The 26026-nt window shown below is 42.7% G+C and overlaps 1 protein-coding gene across 1 annotated transcript in view; it reads right to left on the bottom strand.

The window, feature by feature from the left end:
• Nucleotides 1–26026, bottom strand: part of FXR2 (FMR1 autosomal homolog 2) — an 83383-nt gene that overhangs the window by 47901 nt on the left and 9456 nt on the right. Inside the window, exon 2 of the mRNA XM_033924538.1 lies at nt 5278–5330. Coding sequence (XP_033780429.1) covers nt 5278–5330 — 53 coding nt within the window. The remainder of the gene's footprint in view (nt 1–5277; nt 5331–26026) is intronic.

The raw sequence follows: 26026 nt of genomic DNA, 5'->3' as shown, positions 1-26026 counted from the left end.
ATCTCAGTTAGTTTGTAGATACAAGCGCAAGTGAGTGGAGCAGGGCTGAAATCCAAAAATGCTGAGAAAATCACCACTTGTCTTTCAACATGTGTTTACCTGGATTCAGCTTCCTTTTCAGTAGTAGCTCAATATATATTTTCCTGTCCCTGGAGGGCTCACAATCTAGCTTTATACCTAAGGCAATAGAGGGTTATTAAGGAAATTTATAGATAAGTCTTCAGACAATTTTTACAAAAATACACTTACTTTACTATAAACCAGTAACTCACAGAACCCTCCTGCATCCCTTAACATTAACCTAACTTCACTGGTCATTTTCACTTATATGCTCCTTGATAAGCCTCGTTGACCCCATTCCCCCCCTAAGATTTTCAGCTTTGCTTGAACGTCTTAAATGAGTACACTTGCAAATCAAACTCATAGAACCCTCCTGCATCCCATCTTAACATTAACCTAACTTCACTGGTCATTTTCACTCATATGCTCCTTGATAAGCCTCGTTGACCCCACTCCCCCCCTAAGAATTTCAGCTTTGCTTGAACGTCTTAAATGAGTACACTTGCAAATCATCTCAGGTAAAAGAGATTCATCCCAATGGAGCAGCCACTGATGTAGCATATTTCCTTACAATGTTCTTTCAAATGCACTTCCTTGCACACTTGGCAGCCTCAACAAACCAACTCACAGAGCAGAAACCAAGGCATGGGATGTGCTCATGCGACCTCTCCCGAAGGTATTCTGGGGCCAAGTCTTGTTACACCTAAGCACTATTTCCATTATCATACAGACCTGTATTCTAAAATCAAAGTGGCAGCTAGTGAAGCAAGTAGAGGCATGGAGCAACAATCTTGACTCCCTTTCACTGGCTGCTGTGTTTGTGACTTAAGCTCTTCTGGGGCAAGCCCAGACGCACCAGGTGACCACTGGATGGTTTTCCTGTTATTGTAGATGATATTTGATGTGGAAGATCTCCTCATCTGGACATCCACAACAGAGCGAGGATCACTTGGGGAGCCGGGTAAGAAGGATGGTTGGTTTGCTGATTGGCCTCTTGAGTGGCAAGGGCTAGCTAGGTTGGGAGTAAGAGCTGGGAGGTGGTTAAAGGAAAAGAGAAGTGGTTCTCAACCTTTCTTCTGTTACGACACATCTGATAGACATTTGTGCTTGCGACACATTGAAAACAACAACACTCCAAAATATTTAATTGTTGACAGTAGGTTTAGAGCAGAGATCTCAAAGACCCTCCTTGGGGGCTGCAATCCAGTCGGGTTTTCAGGATTTCCCCAATGAATATGCATGAGATTTACGTGCATGCACTGCTTTCATCGGGGAAATCCTGAAACCCGACTGGATTGCGGCCCCCAAGGAGGGACTTTGAGATCCCTGGTTTAGAGTGAATTTGCCAATCATTCAGTCCCATATAAAACAAAACTATAAGTAACACATCAGTCTTAGACTTCTCACTTGTCATACAAAACAAAATATTCAAATTCTGGAGTCACCTCAGTAATAGCAACACAAAATCCCTCCACTGCCAGATAGCGTGAAGCAACACAAACCCCTACAAATATGGTACTCAAACGCATTCTACTTATGCGGTCAAGATCCGCTAATTCACATATCCGCATATGTGAATGGTGACTACTATTCATCGTTCTCACTGTCGTGTTTCTGCACTACTACAAACATGCGCATTTAAAAACAGCCTTCTTCGATGTCGCTTTCGCTTTCACAGTTTTGGCGCTCGCTTCTGGAAAATGGCCACCAACGGTCCAGGGAGAGTGTTGCAAGCAAACTACTCAAAAAAAAAAAAAAGCGATTTTTCCTAGTGACAAAATGTACACGTTTGTTTTTTTTGTTTTTTTTTAGAAAATCTTTATTCATTTTTCATCTTACAACAAATACATTTATATAAAACATTTGTCAATGAATACATCTTTTGAAATTCTATCATTATACTAATAGATTAAAAAAAAAATTTCTCCATCCCTACCACCCTTCAAATCTTACATTCAATCAAATATATCACATAAATAGTCTTTCCTAGTAATCTGATCGTTTAATAAATTCAAATTCCCCCTTCCCACCCCTACTACCTTTAATTGTATCTATATTGTAAAATGGTATCTACTCATTGCAATATTTTGTTAATGGTCCCCATATCTCTTTAAATTTATTAAAATTCCCTTGTTGCACAGCTATTGTTCTATTGTAGCTATTGTTCTCTCCATTTTGTAAATATGACATACCGAATTCCACCAGAAGTTATAATCGAGTCTATTCCAATTTTTCCAATTACTTGTGATCTGTTGTATGGCGATTCCTGTCATAATCATTAAAAGTTTATTATTCTTTGATGAAATGTGGCTCTTTGTTCTTATTGTCATACCGAATAAAATCGTATCCTGACAAAATGACAAACTTCATGCTGGCAAGTCTGTCTCTGGGGTTAGCCACAAGTTTAATGTTAATGAATCAACAATCTGATCCATTCGGCAAAAAAAGGAAGATGCCAGGATTCATCTGTCTGTTCGGGAAGCTGTGCTGTAAAGTTCCAAAACCTATCTGTGGTTTGTGATGCGCCAATTGAGAAGTAGATAAATTTGTGGATAGTGCAAATGGTTTAAAAAACCCCCACAATGGACAGTGTTTCCCTATGGGAATATTACTCCAGAATCCAACATAGAGCCTATGATGCACCTTTGAAACATGACAGCATGTGGGGGAAAATTCATGCATACTCTCATTCATGTCTCAAATGTTCAGATAACTAGTTGCGGGTTTTAAAAAAATTTTTTATTGAGTTTACTAGGATCCTTTCATGTAGTGGGAAAAGGGCCTAAGATCCAATCTCAAAAACTGGGACTACTGGGGAAAAATACAATTTTAAGAACATAAGAATAGCCTGACTGGGGTCAGGCCAATGGTCCATCAAGCCCAGTAGCCCGTTTTCATGGTGGCCAATCCAGGTCACTAGTATCTGGCCAAAACCCAAGGTGTAGCACTATTCCATGCTACCAATACAGGGCAAGCAGTGGCCTCCCCCGTGTCTTTCTCAATAACAGACTATGGACTTTTCCTCCAAGAACTTGTCCAAATCTTTCTTAAAATCAACTACGCTATCCGCTCTTACCACATCCTCAGGCAACGAGTTCTAGAGCTTAACTATTCTCCGAGTGAAAAAAAAAATTTCCTCCTATTGGTTTGGCTGATCCACTATCTTACTGAAAGTGAAGAGTGAATAGCATATTTAAATATCTTTATTATCAAGGTCATTCCATAAGATCCATGATTATAACATCATGACAAGAGTTTTCAGTACAACATTAACCAAACACCCTAACTTAACCCTCTGTCCCTCCCTACGAGGGATTGATCAAAGTATGACACTTAACTTTGCAAGTGTACTTTGTTAGCCAAAATTCAATTACGTGCTGTAGGCGAGAGCACTCTCCGAAACAGTTCCCATAGCACAGTCAACAAACGACCTTCCTTTGACTCCCATTTACTCAATCCCGTTCTCAAAAGGTGAATCATCCCAGAGCACCATTGTACAAATTGTTGGCGAGTTAACATACAACCATTTAGTTAAAATAGCTTTCATATCTAACATTACCCTCTTAAGAAACCACTTTAGCCCTCTCGGTCTAGGACAGGGGTGTCAAAGTCCCTCCTCGAGGGCCGCAGTCCAGTGGTGTTTTCAGGATTTCCCCCATGAATATGCATGAGATCTATTTGCATGCACTGCTTTCATTGTATGCTAACAGACCTCGTGTATATTCATTGGGGAAATCCTGAAAACCCAACTGGACTGCGGCCCTCGAGGAGGGACTTTGACACCCCTGGTCTAAGAGGTTGTACATCAAAGATCCAAAACAAGCTGTAATATGCCACATGCAGTGCACTCGAGCGAAAACTGATGCCGAAAATCTTTTAATAAAAGGGCAAACCCAAAACATGTGAGAGGGGTGGCTTAACTAGATTGTAAACTCATTCAAACAGGGTCTGCCTTTTCCATATTTTGGTGTACAGCACTGTGTATGCCTGGTAACGCTATAGAAATGATAACTATACAACAGGACCTTGAAATACTTGCAGGTATAATCATTAATAAGTGATAGATGTCCTAGCACAGGAAGCAAGCAGACAGGTACATACTCCATCCCGAGGGTGGAAAACATAAAGGGTGATCACCTGCGGACAGTCCAGTTTAAATCTATCAAAAAAAAGTATTCTAAGACTCCAGCTAATCCAGAATACTGCAGCCAAACTGATCTTCTTAAAACGCAAGTCTGACCATGCCTCCCCACTCCTTGCCAAACTTCATTGGCTCCCAATAATCTCCAGAATCCATTTCAAATGTTCCTGCCTGGCTTTCAAGATCATTCACGGAATCCTGCCTCCTCTTATCCCACTGTCTTTCAACTCCTCCAGTCCCGACTCCTCCAGAACTGCCCAAAGGCTTAAATTAGCCTTCCCCTCTCCACGCGGCATCCACTATTCAGGCAAACTGGGAAAATCCCTTCTCTTCAAAATCACAGGTCTTTGGAACGACCTCACCACCCCACTGCGGAACCTGAGCTCCCTTCAGTTATTCCGCAAACAACTGAAAACCTGGCTTTTCAGCAAATTGTAGCTCTATCCTTCCCCCCTTTCTCTTCCCCCTTCTATACATAAGTTCATGTAATCCTTTTTCTTCTTCTCTACCCACTATTTTAAGTTCTTGTAAACTGTGTCGAGCTCCATTCTCATGGAGATGATGCGGTATATAAACTTAAGGTTTAGATTAGATTAGATTTATACAACTGGGAGATCTAACTCATGCAGACAAATATAATTGAACAGATCAAAGAGTCCCTCAATAGTAACACAGGTATTGGCAGATATGTTCAATAAACTGAAGCAAGGCTCTTTTGCACAGGAACAACATAAAATCTTTACTAGAAGTCTGCCCTTCCAGCTAAGTGGGAATGAAAATGAATAATTGTTTATACAGACTTTTTTTGGAATGTGTCATAAGAGACCATTTTCAAGGCATCTGGCCCTTTGCTGCTTAAAAAAAGATTAGCGTACCACAAGATATTGCTTTCAAAGAAGTACCAACTGTCTCCGTTGAGTGCTCTTTGGACACTCACTTTTTCTGTTTCCACTTTTATGTAAAGGCAAGCAATTGGGGGTAAGAGGATGAAATAGGGGAATGTATTACAAAACGGATTCCGGGAATAGCTGCATTTAACATTAGCCCATTCCAAATAGATATACACAGTCACTTACTTGTTTTCAAAGGCAATCGTAAGGGAATCCTCGTGCACATCCTTAACAAAACCCTGCAGAGAGAAGACATTAAAACAAATATATGAGCAAGCTTTTGCATAGAACAATTTCACTGCTAATTCTGCTGGGGTGATGAACATTAAGGGGTCAATATTCAGTCGGCGGCAGTGACATTAAGCTTTTACCCACTCAAATCTTTTGTTGATTCACAGTGCTATGTCAATACAGAGTCAATATCCGATGGTGAATTTCCACAGGTTTCACGCCCTCTGCCCAAAGAAAGCACACTGCTACACGTTGTTCTTCGATGGTGCAAGCTTGCAATGGAGCATCCGTATTTCTGACCTTGTGGCTGCCACATGACTAAAAGGCCGAGCACTGCACTGTGCGTGGACGAACTCTCTAACGCAGTGTTTTTCAACCTTTTTACACCTATGGACCGGCAGAAATAAAAGAATTATTCTGTGGACCGGCGGTTGAAGAACACGGGGCTAAGTCGTGGGCCAGACCCCGCCCATCTCTACCCAATCTCCACCCCAGACCCCGCCCCCATAATAGTATTAATTGCACGTCCCGTGCCTCATCTGGAAGCCTTCCCTCTAACGTTGCAACGTCAGAGAGAAGGCTTCCGGTTCAGGCGCAGGACGTAGGAGCCACTGCCCGTGGCTTTGTGCACTGAATCAGTGAGGAAGAGGGAGCTGGCTCGAAGATAACGCCCCATCGATCGCACCGTGGACCGGCGGTTGAAGAACACTGTTTTGGGCCTGATGCAGGTGCTGGCCCTGTGAACCGGCAGGAAATTTCTGTGGACCGGCACTGATCCATGGACCGGTGGTTGAAGAACACTGCTCTAACGGGCAATGTATGAGTTGCATTTTGCTTGCTCGGTTCCAGTTATCGTGTAATTACACAATTGCCTTTAATTTTTGATTCAGCCTTGTACTTGTTTGCTTGTACCTAGGGCAATGGAGGGTTAAGTAACTTACCCAGAATCAAAAGGAACTGCAGTGGGAATCCAACCTGCTTCCCCTGGCTCCCCAGGCCTCTGCATTTAACCATTAATTTGTGCTACTCATAATAGTTTTGGAGCTTATTTTTATGGCACTATGGCCTTGTTATCAAGCCATAGTAGTGAGTGTCGTGTGGCAAAATGCATCAAAGCCCGTTCAATCCCAACTTTAACTTCTCAAGTCCTGACTCCACCAGACCCGCCCAAAGATCTAAACTATCCTTCCCCTCTCTACGCGGTATTCTCTATGCAGGTAAACTGGGAAAATCTCTTCTCTTCAAAATCAAAGGTCTCAGGAACGACCTTACTATCCCGTTGCGGAACCTGGGCTCTCTTTCCAACTATTCCGCAAGCAACTGAAAACTTGGCTCTTCTCTAACATGTAATTCTATTTTCCCCCCTTACTCTTCCATTCTATATATAAGCTCATGTAAACCTTTTCCTTTCTCTTCTTTATATTTTAAGTTCTTGTAAACAGTGCCGAGCTCCACTTCCGTGGAGAGGATGCGGTATATAAACTTAAGGTTTAGTTTAGTTTACCGTGCCAGTCCATGCTATTTGGCTTGATAAAAGAGGCCCTATAGGAACGTAACATAAGACTTTATTTATATACTGCAAAATGTCTTTCGAGTCGATGCAGTTACAAGAAAAGTAGATACAACAAAGAAGAAAAAATGTTGACAAATACAAAATAATAGAACCGTTGGAATGCAATGCTGAGGTACAAGGAATTTCCCTATCTGTCCCAGTATAGGATTGTCTCGTTGGGCTGGCTACAGTTAAGATAGATGAACAAAGCTACAAAATGTAAAAATCTCACCCCAACCTGAATTATCTAAAATTTGTTGTCAACCATCTTGGGAAACTAATATGAAGTGTAACTTCATCTCTCTCCTCTCAAAGGACAAAAAAAGACAGTATCCAATACGAAAGAGTAACCTGCCCGAGCAGTGAACTTGTGAGGAACAGTTATGACTACTTCATAGAGCCCCTTTAAAGATTTGTTGTTGGGTTCCAACAGAACTCATGCCTCTTAAAAAACAATGAGCAAAATTGTAAAGAACCCCTTCCTCTCCTAATTTTACAGCACCTAAGTCAGGGGTAGGCAATTCTGGTCCTCGAGAACCAGAACCAGGTCAAGTTTTCAGGATATCCTCAATAAATATGCATGAGATAGATTTGCAACTCAAGGAGGCAGTGCATGCCAATCCATCTCATACATATTCATGGTGGAGATCCTGAAAACTCTTGATGACCGGAACTGCCTACCCCTGACCTAAGTTTACTAGAGCCAGTTTTTGGAAATGTTATCAGCCTATGTTCCAAAAAAAGGCAGCTTTTGAGACTGCCTTGTACGGACGCCTAATCTTCTGGTATCCAAGCCATAATGAGATTGCAAGTAGAGAATGACACGGTGAAAAAATTGGTCCCCGTCACCGCCCCGTCCCCGTCTCACCATCCCCGTCACCGCCCCGTCCCCGTCTCACCATCCCCGTCACCGCCCCGTCCCCGTCTCACCATCCTCTTCACCGCCCCGTCACCGCCACTGCCACCCCATTCACCGCCCCGTCACCGCCACTGCAATCCCATTCACTTTTCTTTATTTACGTATAAAGGAAACATTCTTTAAAACTTTAAAACTTAGTTAAATATTAGTTAATAACTATACAAAAACAAAACACGCAGAGAAAAAATTAATTAATAAAAATTCTCAAAACTGACACATTTTGATCACTAAATTTAAAATAGTTATTTTTCATACAGTTTTTCAATCACTAATCTTCCACCACCCCTGGGGCTAGCAATGCAAAAACAAACACGACATGTACTTTAAATGCTGCCGTGATTAGCATAGTGACCGCGGCTACGGCTGCAAGTCTCCCCTCCCCCCAGCGATCACGGCAGGAGGGCACCCAACCCCTCCTGTAGACCCCCCCAACGGCCCTCCCGACAATCGCAGCAGAAGGGTACCCAACCCCTCCTGCCGGTCCTCCCAATGGCCTCCCCTAAGATCGCCGGCAGGAGGGTACCCAACCCCTCCTGCTGGACCCCCCCCCAACGAACCCTCCCACCCCGGAACCCCCTTAGTCTTACTTTTCAAGTTGGACCGGACAGCTCCTCGCTCGTCTGGCCAGCAGGCCTGCCTCCGTCCAAATGAGGCGGGCCCGCCCCTCCCCTCCCCTCCCCTCCCCTCCCCTGCCTCCCAATGGCCTCCCCTAAGATCGCCGGCAGGAGGGTACCCAACCCCTCCTGCTGGACCCCCCCAACGAACCCTCCCACCCCGGAACCCCCTTAGTCTTACTTTTCAAGTTGGACCGGACAGCTCCTCGCTCGTCTGGCCAGCAGGCCTGCCTCCGTCCAAATGAGGCGGGCCCGCCCCTACCCTGCCCAACCCACAGGATCCTAGGGCCTGATTGGTCTAGGCACCTAAAGCCACTCCCGCTATAGGAGGGGCCTTAGGTGCTTGGGCCAATCAGGCCCTAGGATCCTGTGGGTTAGGCAGGGGAGGGGAGGGGCGGGCCCGCCTCATTTGGACGGAGGCAGGCCTGCTGGCCAGACGAGCGAGGAGCTGTCCGGTCCAACTTGAAAAGTAAGACTAAGGGGGTTCCGGGGTGGGAGGGTTCGTTGGGGGGGGGGGTCCAGCAGGAGGGGTTGGGTACCCTCCTGCCGGCGATCTTAGGGGAGGCCATTGGGAGGCAGGGGAGGGGAGGGGGGGGGAGGGGAGGGGCGGGCCCGCCTCATTTGGACGGAGGCAGGCCTGCTGGCCAGACGAGCGAGGAGCTGTCCGGTCCAACTTGAAAAGTAAGACTAAGGGGGTTCCGGGGTGGGAGGGTTCGTTGGGGGGGGGGGTCCAGCAGGAGGGGTTGGGTACCCTCCTGCCGGCGATCTTAGGGGAGGCCATTGGGAGGACCGGCAGGAGGGGTTGGGTACCCTTCTGCTGCGATTGTCGGGAAGGGTTGAAATGACAAATGAGGAGCACGGTGAAATAGCGGTTCCTAGAAGGGGGTACATTGGCCCGCGGGGACAAACCTGTTCACCGTTTCCGCGGTCGGTGAATGGCCTTGTCCCCGTCACCGCAGCGACTGCTAGTTTTCTTCCCCGTTTTCGGCGGTGACCCGCGGCTTAAATGCGGTGGCCGCGGGTAAACCGTCACCGTGTCATTCTCTAATTGCAAGTGTCATGTCGGAGAACTCTAACGAGGACATATATTTTTTTTTTTAGGATCCATGTACAGAAGCGAGTCCTGAAAAGTAGGCTCCACTGATTCTGCATAAACTTCATGCTGCATTTCCAAGATCTAGGAAGCAGTATTAATCTTTGCTATCAATTTTCATAGCTTTGAAAACTTGAGATGCATGCTTTATAAAAGGCATCCTATAAAACAAATGCTCTTCCCTTTTGGTTTTAAGGCAAGGGCTACATTAAAAAAAAAAAAAAATTAAATTCAAGGAACGCTGTTATTCTTTCCAACCTCAAAGGATTTTGGAAACAGAGCCCAAATGAATTTTGGTTTTGGCACCAAAACTAACCTGAAATTCCAGTCTGTCTGTTTTAGTTGAAAATGTAGATCCATTTTCTGTTTGAAACTAACTCCCTCCCATCCTGAACAAAACTGCCCTATACTCTGTCCCCTTCTCTACCTGATCAAAACCACTGGCACACCTCAACTACCCCTAGGCCTAATCAGGCCTAACTTAGGAGCTCTGACGGTTTAGTGGCCTAATTGGGGCAGCAGCAAACCCCCGTCGCTCCTGCTATCTCTGCCGTCAAAATGGCCGCCGAGACCCTCAGCAGCAGTCTTGTGAGACTACTATTGAATGTCATGGCAGCCATTTTGGAGAAAATGAACTAGCGCACAGACAGGAGCGATTTACAATTATTCCTGTTGAGGCCAGCAGATGTGGGGGGGGGGGGGGGGGGTCAAAATAACTGAAAATTTATCAGAAAAGGACTACATTTTTTTCTGGGTGGGTAGGAATGGTAAAGAGATTTAATGTTTCGTAGGATTTATAGACCGCTCTTCACTTTAACATCAATGCGGTTTACAAAAGGTTAATTGGAAAAGGAACACCATTTTCATAAGGACAGAAAAGCAAGAAAAAAAAAAAAATGCATGGACCAGAATATCTTTAGAATCTGTAGCAGAAAGACAACCCCCCCCCCCGCATTGATTTATTTTTATTATTATTATATTTATTTATTCAATTTTCTATACCGTTCTCCCAGGGGAGCTCAGAACGGTTTTACATGAATTTATTCAGGTACTCAAGCAGTTTTCCCTGTCTGTCCCGGTGGGCTCACAATCTATCTAATGTACCTGGGGCAATGGGGGGGATTAAGTGACTTGCCCAGGGTCACAAGGAGCAGCATGGGTTTGAACCCACAACCCCAGGGTGTTGAGGCTGTAGCTTTAACCACTGCGCCACTCTAGAAATCAAAATGTAGTAAAAGTGAGCCAGGTATAGGACAATGAAGCCATTGTGACATCACTGATGAGGTTGGCTCTTAGGCGTTGGTGGAATGAGGCATTATGATGTCACAAGACCAGCTCTGGTTACAGAGGCTGAAACTTTTCACACTATTTATTCCATTTTCTATCCTGTTCTCCCAGGGCAGCCCAGAATTGTTTACATGAATTTATTCAGGTACTGAAGCATTTTTTCCTGTCTGTCCTGGTGGGCTCACAATCTATCTAATGTACCTGGGGCAATGGGGGGATTAAGTGACTTGCCCAGGGTCACAAGGAGCAGCGTGGGTTTGAACCCACAACCCCAGGGTGCCGAGGCTGTAGCTTTAACCACTGTGCCACACTCTTCCAGCTTCTGTGACACTGAAACGTAGCCGTTAGGTAATTACTCCTTTTATGGCTGCTTCTCCCTTGTTCTGTGCTGCCAACTCTATTTCTGAGCTGATTTGGTGTATTTCATTTTCTTGGCTGTGAGCAATGTAGCAGCGATTGCTATGTATAGCGACACCTAATGACAGAACCATATAACTTCTCCCTCCATATTTGCGGTTTCAGCAATCGCAGTTTTGATTTTTCACGGTTTTTAGCTTGCTGGCTCCTCCCCCCACATTGCGTCAGCTTGCATATAGAAATCACCGATGCCAAGCGATTACAGAGAAAATCGCCGATTCCTGGCACTTTCTTCACCGTGTTTTGCCTCTCCTTCAGGAACAGGCCAGGTCTCTCCCGCCATGTTATTTGCGGTTTCACCATATTCACGATGGTTTTAAATAGAAAACAGCGAATAACATATGAAAAAGTTATTCATGGGTTTTCTGTATTCGTGGGTCTGTTAATCCCCTATCACAGCGAATACGGAGAGAGAAGTGTAGTCTGTTATTTGAGGCTCTGTACTGCCAACTAGTGGTGAAGCAGCTCAGCAATATCCAAGGTTGTGTACAAGAAAAATAACCTGGACACAGGCAATATGTAATTAAAGCAATTTACAAAAATAATTTCAACAGAACACATTGAGCAGAAGCTTGTGGTTAATGAGCAGAACGTGTGCTCATTACGGACTATGCAAAAAAGGGGTTTTACTGCTACAGTAAGCTTGCACAGTAGACATCAGCACCCAGCATATTATATGTATGGAAACACTGCCATTATTCAATTCCTACAAGGCAAAGCTACATGCTTATGCCTGCTGGGTAAGCAAAAACAAAAGGTAGTAGGGAAACTAACAACAATAACTTGTTGTGTAGAATATAGAGATCAGAGTAGACACAAAAAAAACTACAGATATCTTGAAAAGATTAGCTATTGTATTGTGATTTTAAGTGAAACTCACATACACTCAGAATTGTGTAATTTCACCAGAGGCCGAAGCCCCTATAGCCAAACCCACCATCCAATCATTGTGTAGGGAATATTTATAATATTTTATCCGAGAAAAAATGTCGCTGCTGGGTCAGACCAGTGGTCCATCGTACCCAGCAGTCCGCTCACGTGGTGGCCTTAGGTCAAAGACCAGTGCCCTGATTGAGTCTAGCCTTACCTGCTTACGTTCTGGTTCAGCAGGAACTTGTCTGACCTTATTTTGAATCCCTGGAAGGTGTTTTCCCCTATAACAGCCACTGGAAGAGTGTTTCAGTTTTCTACCACTCTCTGGGTGAAGAAGAACATCCTTACGTTTGTACGGAATCTATCCCTTTTTAACTTTAGAGTGCTCTCTCGTTCTCTCCACCTCGGAGAGGGTGAACAACCTGTCTTTATCTACTAAGTCTATTCCCTTCATTATCTTGAATGTTTCCATCATGTCCCCTCTTTTCAAGGGAGACGAGGCCCAGTTTCTCTAGCCTCACACTGTACGGCAACTCCTCCAGTCCCTTAACCATTTTTGTTACTCTTCTCTGGACCCTTTCGAGTAGTACTATGTCCTTTGTACAGCTTTATGCACTGATCCAATGATATCACACTCTCCAAGACAACACCCCCCTCTCCCCGTAAAAAAAAATGTCCTGGTCTCTAGCAGCACCCTGTACCCTGACCTTCTTCTTCCCCTATATTAAAACATAAACCCATGGTGCTTAATGGTACGGTGAATTCCAAGTGCACACCCACCTCGGCTTACCTAGTCCATTCCCCCCAGTCATACATTGAAAAGGCATCGTGGAAAATGGTGGCACCTGACCCTGCATGGTGCATCCTGGTCTTATGTGTTTGCACAGACTATGCAAAAAAAAAGTCATATTTGCCTACACATGCAGATCTCCCTCCTTCAAGCCACAATAAGCAGGCTAAAAAAAGGTAAATGCTAATGCACTTTTTTGGCATGAAATAAAGCTGCTAACACAGCAACAGACAATGCATATTTGAGAGTTACTTGAACTTTTACCACTTGTTCAACTTAAGACAAAGGGATTTCAAGCCAATAATTACTCAGGGGTGAACAATTTTTACTGAACTGTGCAAGTTGCCATTCAAAAGATACATTTTTCAGTGTTGAGAAATTTACTCTTCTGCTAGTAAATTTCTATCTGCTCAGATTTCTCTCTAAGTCAATATGTCTGCACCTGAGATTAAATAAACCAGCTCTTGCTCATCCAAACCTTCACCTTCTTGGCTGCGAGCCTTGAGCAGGGCTCCCCTTTCAGCCAAGTTTAGCATAAGACCCACCTCTCTGACCCCACAAAAGCCTCCCGCTGGCAGACTTCAAGTTCACCTGTTAAAAGATACTGTTACTACTGTGGCTCAATCCTTCATTCATTCTAATATGTTTCCACTCAATGCTTTCGTCCCGCCGGGGGGGGGGGGGGGAGGTACACAGACTGGTCAATACAGATCTCCTCTTTTATCAACCAACAGAGTCAAAGATCTGTTTTAGAGGTTCACAGATAACCCCGCGAAAGACAAAGGCGCGCGCCGACAACCGAGCGCAAGACGGAGGCGCGCGCCAAAGAAAATTACAGTTTTTAGGGTCTCCGACGGGGGGTTTTGTTGGGGAGCCCCCCCAGTTTACTTAATAGAGATCGCGCCGGCGTTGGGGGGGGGTTGTAACCCTCCACATTTTACTGTAAACTTAACTTTTTCCCTAAAAACAGGGAAAAAGTGAAGTTTTCAGTAAAATGTGGGGGTTTACAACCCCCCAAACCCCCCCACAACACAGCACGATCTCTATTAGGTAAAATGGGGGGGTTCCTCCCCACCCCATCCCCGTCGGAGGCCTAAAAACAGTAATTTTCTGCCGCGTGCGCCTCCGCACTGTGCTCAATTGTCTGCGCGCGCCTTTGTCCCGGCGCGCTTTTGACCTGACACTGTTTTAGAAAACACTTTCTTGCCTGCACAAGCACAATCTTTATATCTATTCCATTGTATTGCAATAGAAATATCTTTATTTCTCCTGCGTCTACCTCATTTCACATACATTCTGTGACCCCCTCTCATTTCTGTTAAGAGATCTGCCTCTTGTACCATTTAAATAGCACCAAAGAATAAATGTATAATATTTCCCCCATTTCGCTTTTATTCAGGGTATATATCCAAACGTTTAAGAATACTCTCATATGTGTTATGCTTAGGATCACTGACCAGTAGCCACCCTTTGCACCAGCTTCATCCAATTTATATCCTTTTGAAGGTACAGCTGTCATTTCTGCCTCCCTGACTTTGCCAGCGGGGGTTCCAGGCGTGGGAGCTTGCTCAACGTCAGACGCTGTGGAATTTAAAAACAGCGCCTAAGGCACAAGGCAAAGGCGTGCACCTTAGCATGGCGACTTAGTGTGACGAGTTCTTCTGGAACTTCTGTCAGGGAGCTTTTCAATGTCAATGCCTTGGTCAAGCAAGAAATCGCTGTGACTTTTAAAGCACTACTGATGTTCGGCTTTCTTTTAGGTTATTTAGCAAAAGGCACTTCTCAAGGATTTGCTAGTTTATCTACATGTTGGTAGTCTCGGAGGTCAGCTCTCTGTCCCCTGAAATTCCAGTAGATTATCCGTTTCGAAGGTCTTTAAAACATGATAATCCAACCTTTCCTCTGCGATCACTTACTGATCGTAAAGAAAATGGGCCCTACTCAACTGAAGTGCTTACGAATAATTTTAGATTTACACGAATCAACCGAAAAAGGGACAGAGAATTAAAATCCATTAGACCAGTGTTTTTCAACCTTTTTACACCTATGGACCGGCAGAAATAAAAGAATTATTCTGTGGACCGGCATCAGTCTGTGGACTCTCGGTTGAAAAACACTGGGCTAAGTCGTGGGCCAGACCCCGCCCATCTCTACCCCAGACCCCGCCCCCATAATAGTACTAATTGCACCTTGCACATCCCGTGCCTCATCTGGAAGCCTTTCCTCTGACGTTGCAACGTCAGAGAAAAGGCTTCCGGTTCAGGCGCAGGACGCCCGTTGGAGCCACTGCCCGTGGCTTGGTGCACTGAATCAGTTAGGAAGAGGGAGCTGGCTCGAAGGTAACGCCGCATCGATCGCACCGTGGACCGGTGGTTGAAGAACATTGTTTTGGGCCTGATGCACGTGCTGGCCCTGTGGACTGGCAGGAAATTTCTGCGGACCGGCACTGGTCCATGGACAAGTGGTTGAAGAACACTAATCTAATCTAATCTAAACCTTAGGTTTGTATACCGCATCATCTCTACATTCGTAAAGCTCGACACGGTTAACAAGAGTTAGGGTAGAAAGGAACTCCAGTGGAGGGAAGAGGCAAAATGAAGAGAAAATTTAGAGGACTAGAATAACCAGAGAGGGAGGAGGAGTTACATTTTTGAGAATAACCAGGTTTTCAGATGTTTACGGAAGAGTTGGAGGGAGCTCAGATTCCTAAGAGGGGAGGTAAGGTTGTTCCAGAGCTGAGTGATTCTGGAAGGGAGGGAAGAGCACTGCATTAGACTACACAATTTTTCAATCTCTGCTATTCCCTGTGCTTATCTCAATTCGAAATCTGTTAGGAATATGGCCCTTTGCTTAGAGATTGGATTGCTAATAAATTTGCTTGCCTCTTCATAACTGAAACCTGGCTACTATCTGTAGATAACCGCATAATTGGTGATCTGCTATCACCTGGATGCAAAATTATTCCTCTTTGTCATGGAACTAAAAGAGAAGGTGGTTTAGCTATTACCATACAGGATAGCTTTGAATTCACAGTTTTGGATTCCAAGTTGACTAATCACTTAGAGATATTATCCTGTAAATTAAGCAGGAATAATCTGGCGGATTCTTTTTCCTGTATTCTCTTTCATATCTCCCCAGGGAGTTTGACAAATGCTAGGGATGATTTTTATGAATTTGTATTACTTAATTCTGCTTCTACACCACATAGTTTATTGCTGGAGGACATTAATTTACATTACATTAGGGATTTCTATTCTGCCATTACTTCGTGGTTCAAGGCGGATTACAAAAGAGTTATAGAAGATGGATTACAGAAGATGTCTGGTCATTTTTAGGGAGAACAAAGAGTAGAGTAGGCTGTTTCTGAGGGTTGGGGAGTTAGTGGAGGGAAGGAAGAGGACTTGTGGTGGTAGGTCTTTTTTCAGAGATTTTTCTTGAGCAGTATTTGCATCTTGAGGAGGAGGACAATGTTGAAATTAAAGATTATATTCTGCCAAAATTTACACAATCGCATGAAAAGAGTCATCATTTAGATTTAGTAGCTCTTTCCTCTAAAGATGTCTTTTCTCCAAAAATTTCTTTAGAAAATGGCTTTTGGAGTCCAAATATCTGACATGGAGGTATTCACAATCTAAAAGATCACCCATATTTAAAAAGGTCATATCAAGGGGCCCAACTGAGCCTATGGAATTTTGGAAATGCTACAAGCAAATTCCTTAGATAAAAGATACTAACAAATTCGCTTCTCACTAGGAAGATTCTTGTCTTCCTGTCCTTGACAGCATAGCTCCAACACATCACTTTAAAAGACGCCCCTGTAAATTTAAGAACTGGTTCGACACAGAGCTCCATCCTATGAAACGTACAGTTAAGACGTTTAGAACGAACCTGGATCAAAACCGGGGAACAATCAGATCGTGATATCTAGAGAAAGAGAATCCATCGTTATAAGCAATAAATAAAGGATAAACAGAAAGCTTTCTATTCTGCTAAGATTGGCCCATCAGTAACTAATACCAAAGAGCTGTTTTAAGTTGGTTTCTAACAACTTTAACACAACCTGACGCTCTCAATCAGTACATATTACACTTCCGACATCAGAAGACTAAGCTCATTATTTTAGCTCTAAAATTAATAGCTTAAGAACATCCTGCCTCAATTAATGATAATAATAATAATTTTATTCTTATATACCGCCAAAGCCATGATAGTTTGAGGAGGTTTACTGGACTAACAGCGAAGTGGTCACCATACAAAGTCATCGAATACAAGCTTACAGAACGGAAGAAGAGATAAACTATAAACTTCTTAGGTTACGAATCGATTACACAAATTCGTTTTTACGGATTTTCTGAAATTGAAGTAGGATGAGGGACTTGTATTCCCAAATTTTGCTACCTTTATCTGATGCTAGTTATGCAGACTTAGGTTGGTGGGACTACTTAAAAAATAATTATACAATAAGTATGTGAATTCATTTAGTCACTTAGATCAGTGTTTCTCAACTTCATCAAGCCAAGTATACCCTAAGCCTAACAAATACTAACCGAGTATCCCAGCCCAAACTCTTACTCAGACCCACCCCCATAATAATACTGTAGTATTAATTGTAACACAATTTCTTCCATCCATTTTTCACATAAACACAATATAATCTTAATACATAATGGTAACTACAAAATTTAAAAAACACAAAGCACACTATAAGCACAGAAAATTTCAATTATCACTTATATTCGGGGTTTTTTTTTTTTTTTTTTTAAGAGGTCAAGGAAGATGACTTTAAATATGAAATCAGTAACAACTATAGAAAAATAGACAAATATAGAGCAAAATATAGATAGCAGAACCATAGCTGAAATTTTTTTTAAAAAAATCAGCATTTATTCTCACAAGTACAACCCGGGTTTAAACAATAGCACACAATCGGACCAACATAAAGCTGGGAGCTCAGGATTAACCAACAAAAGCACTGCATCTGTGAGGAGGAAAACGCCAAGACCTTATCCCAGCTCTGCTTTTCCCACAGGGGGGTGGGGGGGGGGCAGATGTCTTCCAGTGATTTTTAAAACAATGACTACAAAGGCCTTCTGGAGAGTTGGTGTTAAAGAGCTTGCAAAGCGCACAAGTTGTGTGTGGTGCGGCAGTGGCTCCACAGCTTGCAGAGGCTATGGGATAGAGCACACAGTGAGGATCGTTTTCTGGCTAATGTTATTTTTCATTCCTTGAACTGATTCTGAAGGATACTTCCATTTGGCAGGACACCAAGCTTGCTCAGTAGGAGAGCACAGGATCAAAAAGACAAGATTATATTACATTTTCTTTTGGCAGGGGAGGAGAGGTGTGGCCCCAATAGATCTAGTGGAAAATATATCCATACCAGGCTATAATCAGACTATAATCTTTTCAAGAACAGAATAATAATAATAGTTTATAACAGGGCTGTGGAGTCGGTAGATAAATGTTCCGACTCCGACTCCTCAGTTTTTTGTACTTCAGACTCTGACTCCAGGTACCCGAAATTTCCTCCGACTCAGACTCCTCAACTCCAACTCCACAGCACTGGTTAATTTTCAGATTGTTAAAATGGAATGTCAAGTTGAGAGAAATGAGCATTTTCGACACCACCTTCTTTTTGCTTTTAATCAAGGTTCTAAGGCCGCAGAAGCTGCTTGCAACATTTGTGCTGTGTATATAGTGGGTGCTATAGCTGAAAGAATCGCTCGTGATTGGTATGCCAAGTTCAAAAATGGAGTCGGTAGATAAATGTTCCGACTCCTACTCCTTAGTTTTTTGTACTTCACACTCCGACTCCAGGTACCCGAAATTTCCTCCGACTCCTCGACTCCGACTCCACAGCCCTGGTTTATATACCGCAGGACGGTGAGATTCTATGCGGTTTACAATGATTAAAAGATGCTACAAATTGAGTAGAATTAACAAAGTTAAAAGATAATGAGTTAACAGCTCTAGAAATCAGTTATTGTGGAATAAGATTGTACAGGTCAGTTGCCTAAATACTTCAGGAACAGATATGGTTTTAGGCGTTTCCTAAATTCCCCATAAGTGTTAGCAAGCATAAGCAATTGTTCCAGATCTTTACCCCATAAGGCTGCCTGATGTGAGAAAAGATGTTGATGATGTCTTTTAAATTTACATCCTTTAACCGGTGGAGAAACAAAACTTAAACGTGAGCTTCTTTTATGTCTGTTGGTTGAGAAAGAGAAAAGGTCAGTTATATATTTAGGGGTTAAGCCAAATAGTACCTTAAAGCAAAAACATCCAAACAAACTTCACACGTGCCTCCATCGATGGCCAATGCAGAAGTCAGTAGGAAGGTGTTACATGATCGAACTTCTTTAACCCCAAAATTAGCTTGACCGCTGCATTTTGCACCAATTGTAATCATCGCACATTCTTCTGGGAAATTGCCAAATAAGTGATATTACAATAATCAAGTTGACTCAAAATAAGGGATTGTACCAGAATTCTAAATGATGAAACATCAAAATATGCTCTAATTGACCGAAGCTTCCAGAGAGTAAAAAAAAACCCTTTCTAACTAAGGAGTCCACCTGATCTTTCATGAATGAGCAAATGCACTACGTATAAAACAAAATATTACAGCAAGTGAAATGAAAAGGGTACGGGGAAAGAGGCACTTTCCATGGAGTGGCCAAGATGGTGCTGAAAAGAGAAAGCAAACCACTAAGCTCTGACTTTGCTACGGGCAAATTGTGGGCAGAACCATGGTGAAAGGCAAAGGAAAACCCCAAACTTACCCCTTTGAAGCCAGGGTAACCTCAACCCCAACACAGAAGATTCTTAGATTTGTGGTGCCTGTTGCTGGACTTCAAGAGTGGGCAGGTGTGCCCTAGGAGGAAGATACAGATCACAGCAAAGTAGGCAAAAAAAATTCACAAATGAAAATTTTTGGCACAGTTTGGCTCCATACTGCTGCTGGTAGGTAAGTCAACTGAGAGTACAACTTTACCAGCAGACATGTACCATGAGGTACTTCCAAGATTTGCAATATGAACTTTTACAGTCAAGTGAAGCTGACGATATGACCATCCATTAAATATGGTTTATGCAAACTGTGCCAAAAATTTTCATGTGTGAATTTTTTGGCCTACTTTGCTGACCTGTAGGAATGGAAGCACGTTCGCAAAAGATTTCAAACTTGGCACAGAAACTTGCCCCATGGTGTTGTACCAAACTGCTCTGTAATATTGTGCTCACAGCTATAATTTATGTTAACAATAATGCTTTCCTTAAACTATTTAGAATATTATTGTGAAGTGCTCAGACCAAGTAACCCAAAATATAGTGAAGTCACTACAATGAGGTTAACAAGGGGACGATCATCGCCTTCACCTGTCCCCTGCCCTCCCTAGATGACCATAAACATTTTCAGATCAGTGTAATTTAATGTACTTATCTGAATAGGAGGGGAGTTGGTTTCGTTAATTCTCATTGGTGACTGTGTGCTAATAAAACTCGTGTGCTCCGTTAAAAATCTTAGAACTGTTCATTCATTCTTCCAATCCCGTCCCCCCGACTCGAGTTTCACCTCTTCATCAGGGAGGGACACTAAGGAAAAATCAAGTTCAAAATTCACAATTCAAACTACTTGAAACATCGTATAACAAATCAGATTAACCCTAATGGTTCTGAGTACTATTAACTAAGTCCCAGTGTATTGACTTAATCTTAATCTTTAAAGGTCTTAAAGTTCGTATATTACCTGGTGGCGGCTCACTGAGACCAGACTCATTCAAAGCTAACGGGCCAACTGAATCTCTCTGCTCAGCTTGTGAGTTTTTAAAGCAAACTAACCGGAAGAAGCTGCCAAAACGACAACCGGAAATCAACCCTAATTTCAATTGAATTCGCTGAAAAGAGAGTCATACTTTTACAGAGTAATTCTTGTCACAGAATACTAAGTTTTATCTCCCTATTAAGTAAGAAATGTTGTACCAAACTGCAAAATTTCAGACTCCTAAGTAGTTTCCTTCTGCCACAGTGTTTAAGCAAAGTTGGCGTTTTAAGTCACACGAGGCATGGGAGTGGATCGATTGCTTTTGTTCAACCACCCCTAGCTCCTGACCAAATTGACATAGATCCAAAAAATTTTACAGAGTTTCATTTGAGACCTTAGACAACACCCCTGTAAAATTTGGTTGATTTCTAGGGGGTTGAGCGTGGGCTCCTGGTCCACTTGACATGGAATGACCCTAAAGAGTCACAGATCCAGCACCAATCCGGTGCAACCAAGGCACACATTCGACAGATAGGGACCGAGGAGTCCATCCCAGACAATTTTTAATAAAAGAGGGGTTTTGAGGCAGAAATAAAACTTTGAAAAAAAGATCGATTAAAATCATAGATGGCCACCACCAGCGAATTCACACCAAACACGGCAAAAATAAACAAAGCCCGAAAATAAAAGGAATAGTGATTTGGGGTCTGGGGGGACCTGAACCCTACCCTCAGAAACTGTGAAAAACGAGTTTTAAAACGTTTTACAAACCACCCCTGAAGTTCCCATAGGAAATAATGGAGATTTATTCACAGTCTCTGAAGTGCCAGCCTGCTAGCATTTTTATATAGCAGCTTTATGGAGAAAAAAATGATTTTCTGCTTCAGAATAGCTCCAAAGTGACCAGACTTGAAGATCTTTGGACTGCCAGTTGGCTGGAAACAGACTGTAACCTCCGCCTCCAAAGATCCTCTCCACGTGACCAGGGGCGGAAAATGCAGCCTGTACCCTGAAACCCAAGGGATTTTCACTCGGGACACATTCCCCTGTGCTTAAACCCCTGACAAGTTCAGCGGGCAAGCAAACTCCCAGGGTAATGGACTTTGAGTCAAAAAATGGTGGCACAAGGCAGGCTGGCTCCACAGATCCACCATAGGTTCTCCATGAAGCAGCAATCTGGTCTCAAGGCACTGAATACACCGAAAAAGATGAACTTTAAGCAAAAAATAAGAATCAGAGCAATTCAAAAGACTTCTACATAGATTGCTTGTAGAAATTGAAACTACAGATGGCTCTAGCTGTAAAGGGGAGAAGCATGTGCTCAGAGAAGTGTTTGCGGGAAGGGATTGAACACCTAGCGTATGGAAACCAGAAGGGACATAACAGAACTGGCTCTTGCAACAGTATTTTCGCTATAAAGATGTAGAATTTCAGGAGACATAAGGTGCAGATATTTTCAGATCTCTTGGGAGTCACAACTCAGAAGGATGGCTTTTTTTTATTATTTATTTATAAATTTAATCAAATTTACAAGCACTTAAGCTTGATTCAGTAACAAGGATTAAACGCTCAACAGAAATAGATAGTTTTTCTTGAGAACAAGAAAATAGGAAAAAAAGATTACACCTCCTTAGACCACAAATTAAGGAGGGGTTGTTAAATCAACAAAAGAATAGACAGAAAAAGGAATAGACTGCTTTTAACAAGCTACAATCAAATCTTCATATCTTCTCGTAAAGCCAAGAACAATTTCTTCCTTTCATGTGTGGATTTTGTTATGTCAGGATAGATCCAGATCTTCTGAACACAGAACAATATTTATGAGTTATGCAAAAATTGTTTAAGAACCAGGTTAAGATAATTTTCAAACACAAATAATACAAAAAGCATGGCATGGTGCTGGAGAAGACTAGGAGAAATGGTCATGGGGCTGGTGGATAGTGGTTAAAAATGCTGCACATGTTCCAGGGGATGAGAGATGGAGAAATGTTGGCTGTTGCAGTAGATTGGGTGGGAGAGATGCACCCTGTATCTCTCTCTCTCTTTCCCTACTCCCTTTGCAGCAAGGGAGGGAATAAGAGAAAGACAGATGGACAGAGAGAGAGGGAGACATGTTGCAATAGGAGTGGAGGAGAGAGGAAGAAAAGTTGGACTCATGGAGGGACAGAGAGAGATGTTGGTTGGGGAAGGGAATGAGGTCTGTTGGAGAGGAAGGGTGCAGGAGGCAGAAAGAAAGACATATTGGATAAACAGTCAGAAGGAAGTGAAACCAAAGACCCATGAAATCATCAGACAATAACAAAGGTAGGAAAAATGATTTTATTTTTAGTGATCGAAATGTGTCAGTTTTGAGAATTTATATCTGCTGTCTATATTCTGCACTATATTTGTCTATTTTCCTGTAGTTGTTACTGAGTTGTGACATTGCATATTTTAGTCATCTGCTTTGACCTCTTTGAAAAAATAAAAATATATATATATATATATAAATAAAATTAATATTTTCCCTGCGTACAGTGTGCTGTGTTTTATTAATTTTGTGGTTACCAGAATGGAAGAAATTGCATTACAATTGGTATTATTATGGGGATGAGTCAGGGGCAGAGCTTGGGTGGGGGTACTCGGGTTGATATTTGTTAGACAGGGAGGGATAACTTGGCTTGAAGAAGTTTAGAAACTGCACTAAGCTATTACTCCACTCAAAAGCTTATTTGATCAATTTCTGTTGCTTTGGATGCAATACAGTTGTTTCTGGAGGTGATATTGATGTTTTAGGTTTGTTGTTTTTTTGGGGTGTTATTGTTTTGTATTTGGTTCACTTTGTCGTTGTAGCTGGCATGTTTTAATGACTTATTTTTATATTATGTTTTAATATGTGCTGTAATTTACTTGGAACTCCCTTATACAGGTGAGATGTAAAGCTTAGTAACTGAAAACAGCAAACCTGAAGTAGCTAAAAATGGAGAGCATGGAATCCAGGAGGAAGATCCAGTTCTATTTCAGAGCCACAAAGTTGTCAAGTTTTTTGAGATCTCTCTAATAGTTATGTCTGACATCATACATATTGATGAAATTCAAAGAGATCTCTGAGTAACTAACAGAACTGGAAAGAGAGAAGATTATCTTGAATCCAGATGGGTTATATAATCCAGTGTAGCTCAGTTTTACTAGAAGAAATAATGCCCAATCAGATCAGTTTCCTTGATTGAATGAAGAATTACACCAGGGACGAGTACTTAATATGCTGTACTTGGACAGAATTTGTTTTTACTGTGTAATTTCTATTTTCAACACGCGAGCCACACCAGCTGAAAACCAGCACACAAGAAAACGTAAATAAATGAGGAGGAGGAGGAGAATGATAATATACCCAAACAACTCAATAATTGCTAAATATACAACTCAGCATTTTTTGGCACGCGGTAATAAGAATACTGGCAATAAACCTGAGCCTGAGACCATACCTTACACACTGTGGTTTAGGTCTAAGGTTTCATTATGGCCACATTATGCACAAAACACTAATTTGAACTCAGTACAAAGAGTATAATCAGATGATCATAATCCGATTATAAAGTTGTAAAACACAACAAAGCGGCCAGAGCTAGATGAATACTAGAAAACAGCAAAAAGGTATTACCAGTGGAACAAGCTGTACATTACACATTTACAGTGACAATATCATAAGAACATAAGAATTGCCGCTGCTGGGTCACGGCAGGCCTCTGATCAAAGACCAGTGCCCTAACTGAGACTAGCCCTACCTGCATACGTTCTGGTACAGCAGGAACTTGTCTAACTTTGTCTTGAATCCCTGGAGGGTGTTTTCTCCTATGACAAACTCCAGAAGAGCGTTATCCCCTTTCAATTTTAGAGAGTGCCCTCTCGTTCTCTCTACCTTGAAGAGGGTGAACAACCTGTCTTTATCTACTTTGTCTTGAATCCCTGAAGGGTGTTTTCCCCTACAACAGCCTCCTGAAGAGCGTTCCAGGTTTCTACTACTCTCTGGGTGAAGAAGAACTTCCTTACGTTCGTACGAAATCTATCCCCTTTCAATTTTAGAGAGTGCCCTCTTGTTCTCCCTACCTTGGGGAGGCTGACAGAAGAAGAGGAAACGTCCAATAGCCAGAAAAGGCGGAGATACCCAGCACTGTGCAGGAAATGGTCCATTTGCCTCCAGATCTCATTAGATGCAATATCACATTTAGCATCCTTGAGAAGCCCTAAGTAAATGTTATGCTTGCTTACACTGTGCAGCTCAGAAGCTTTGCAAAATTATCAAATGCCACAATTTCACTGGTCAGAGAAGCAGGTTGCTGAAAGCAGAGGGACTGATTTTTTTTTTCCCCAGCATATAAGTTGTTGCTCTCCTCCTGGTTGACAGGACTGTTCCTGCAAACTTTTAACTACAACAAGCTCTGAGCAAGCAGCCATTCAATCGCACAAGACATGCAAGCTCAAGCTCCTTCTCTCCATTCTATTGAGGAAAGATAAAGAAACGTTGAAACGACGTGCTGTCAGATAAGTGACTTTATGATGATATGCTTTGAAAATCATTAACTCCCCTTTTATCAAGTTGCGCTAGAGGTTTTTAGTTCAGACCGGCGAGGTAATTGCTCCGACGCTCATAGGAATTCAATGAGCGTCAGAGCATTTATCATGCCAGCTCCCGCTACCATGCCAGCTCTAGCGCAGCTTGTTAAAAGGGTCCTCAGTTGGCTTGATATGACTATCTCGAAATCTCATAACCTTATAGGGGTTGGAATATTTTACAGACACAGTATAGCGAAATGGAGTACTGGAGTCAGTTCATTTATTGTGCAGTTCACTTTTGAATTTTTTGCACAAGCACAGCCAATCAAGTGGAGAAGGCTTCATCCAAGGCTAGACAAATGCTGGGATGTATCTGTAGAAGCTTTGTTAGCCAGAAGCCAGAGGTCATTATGCAATTGTACAGAAGCATGGTGAGACCTCATCTGGAGTACTGTGTGCAATTCTGGAGGCCGCACTACCGTAAGGATGTGCTGAGAGTTGAGTCGGTTCAGCGAATGGCTACCAGGATGATCCTGGGGCTCAAGGATTTCTCGTATGAAGACAGGCTGCACAAGTTGCAGCTAAACTCTCTCGAAGAACGTAGGGAGAGGGGAGATATGATAGAGACATTTAAGTACATCACTGGTCGCATAGAGGTGGAAGACGAAGTTTTCCTTCTAAAAGGACCCTCGTCCACAAGGGGACATCCGCTGAAAATCAGGGGGGGAAAGTTTCATGGGGATACCAGGAAGTACTTCTTCACTGAAAGAGTGGTGGACCATTGGAACGAGCTCCCGGAGCAGCATACAAGATTTTAAGAATAAATGGGATGCCCACGTCGGATCCCTACAAGGGTTGCATAGA

The sequence above is a fragment of the Geotrypetes seraphini genome, chromosome 16 (assembly GCF_902459505.1).
Source record: "Geotrypetes seraphini chromosome 16, aGeoSer1.1, whole genome shotgun sequence".
Lineage (NCBI taxonomy): Eukaryota > Metazoa > Chordata > Amphibia > Gymnophiona > Dermophiidae > Geotrypetes > Geotrypetes seraphini.
This window is presented reverse-complemented; position numbering and strand designations above follow the sequence as displayed.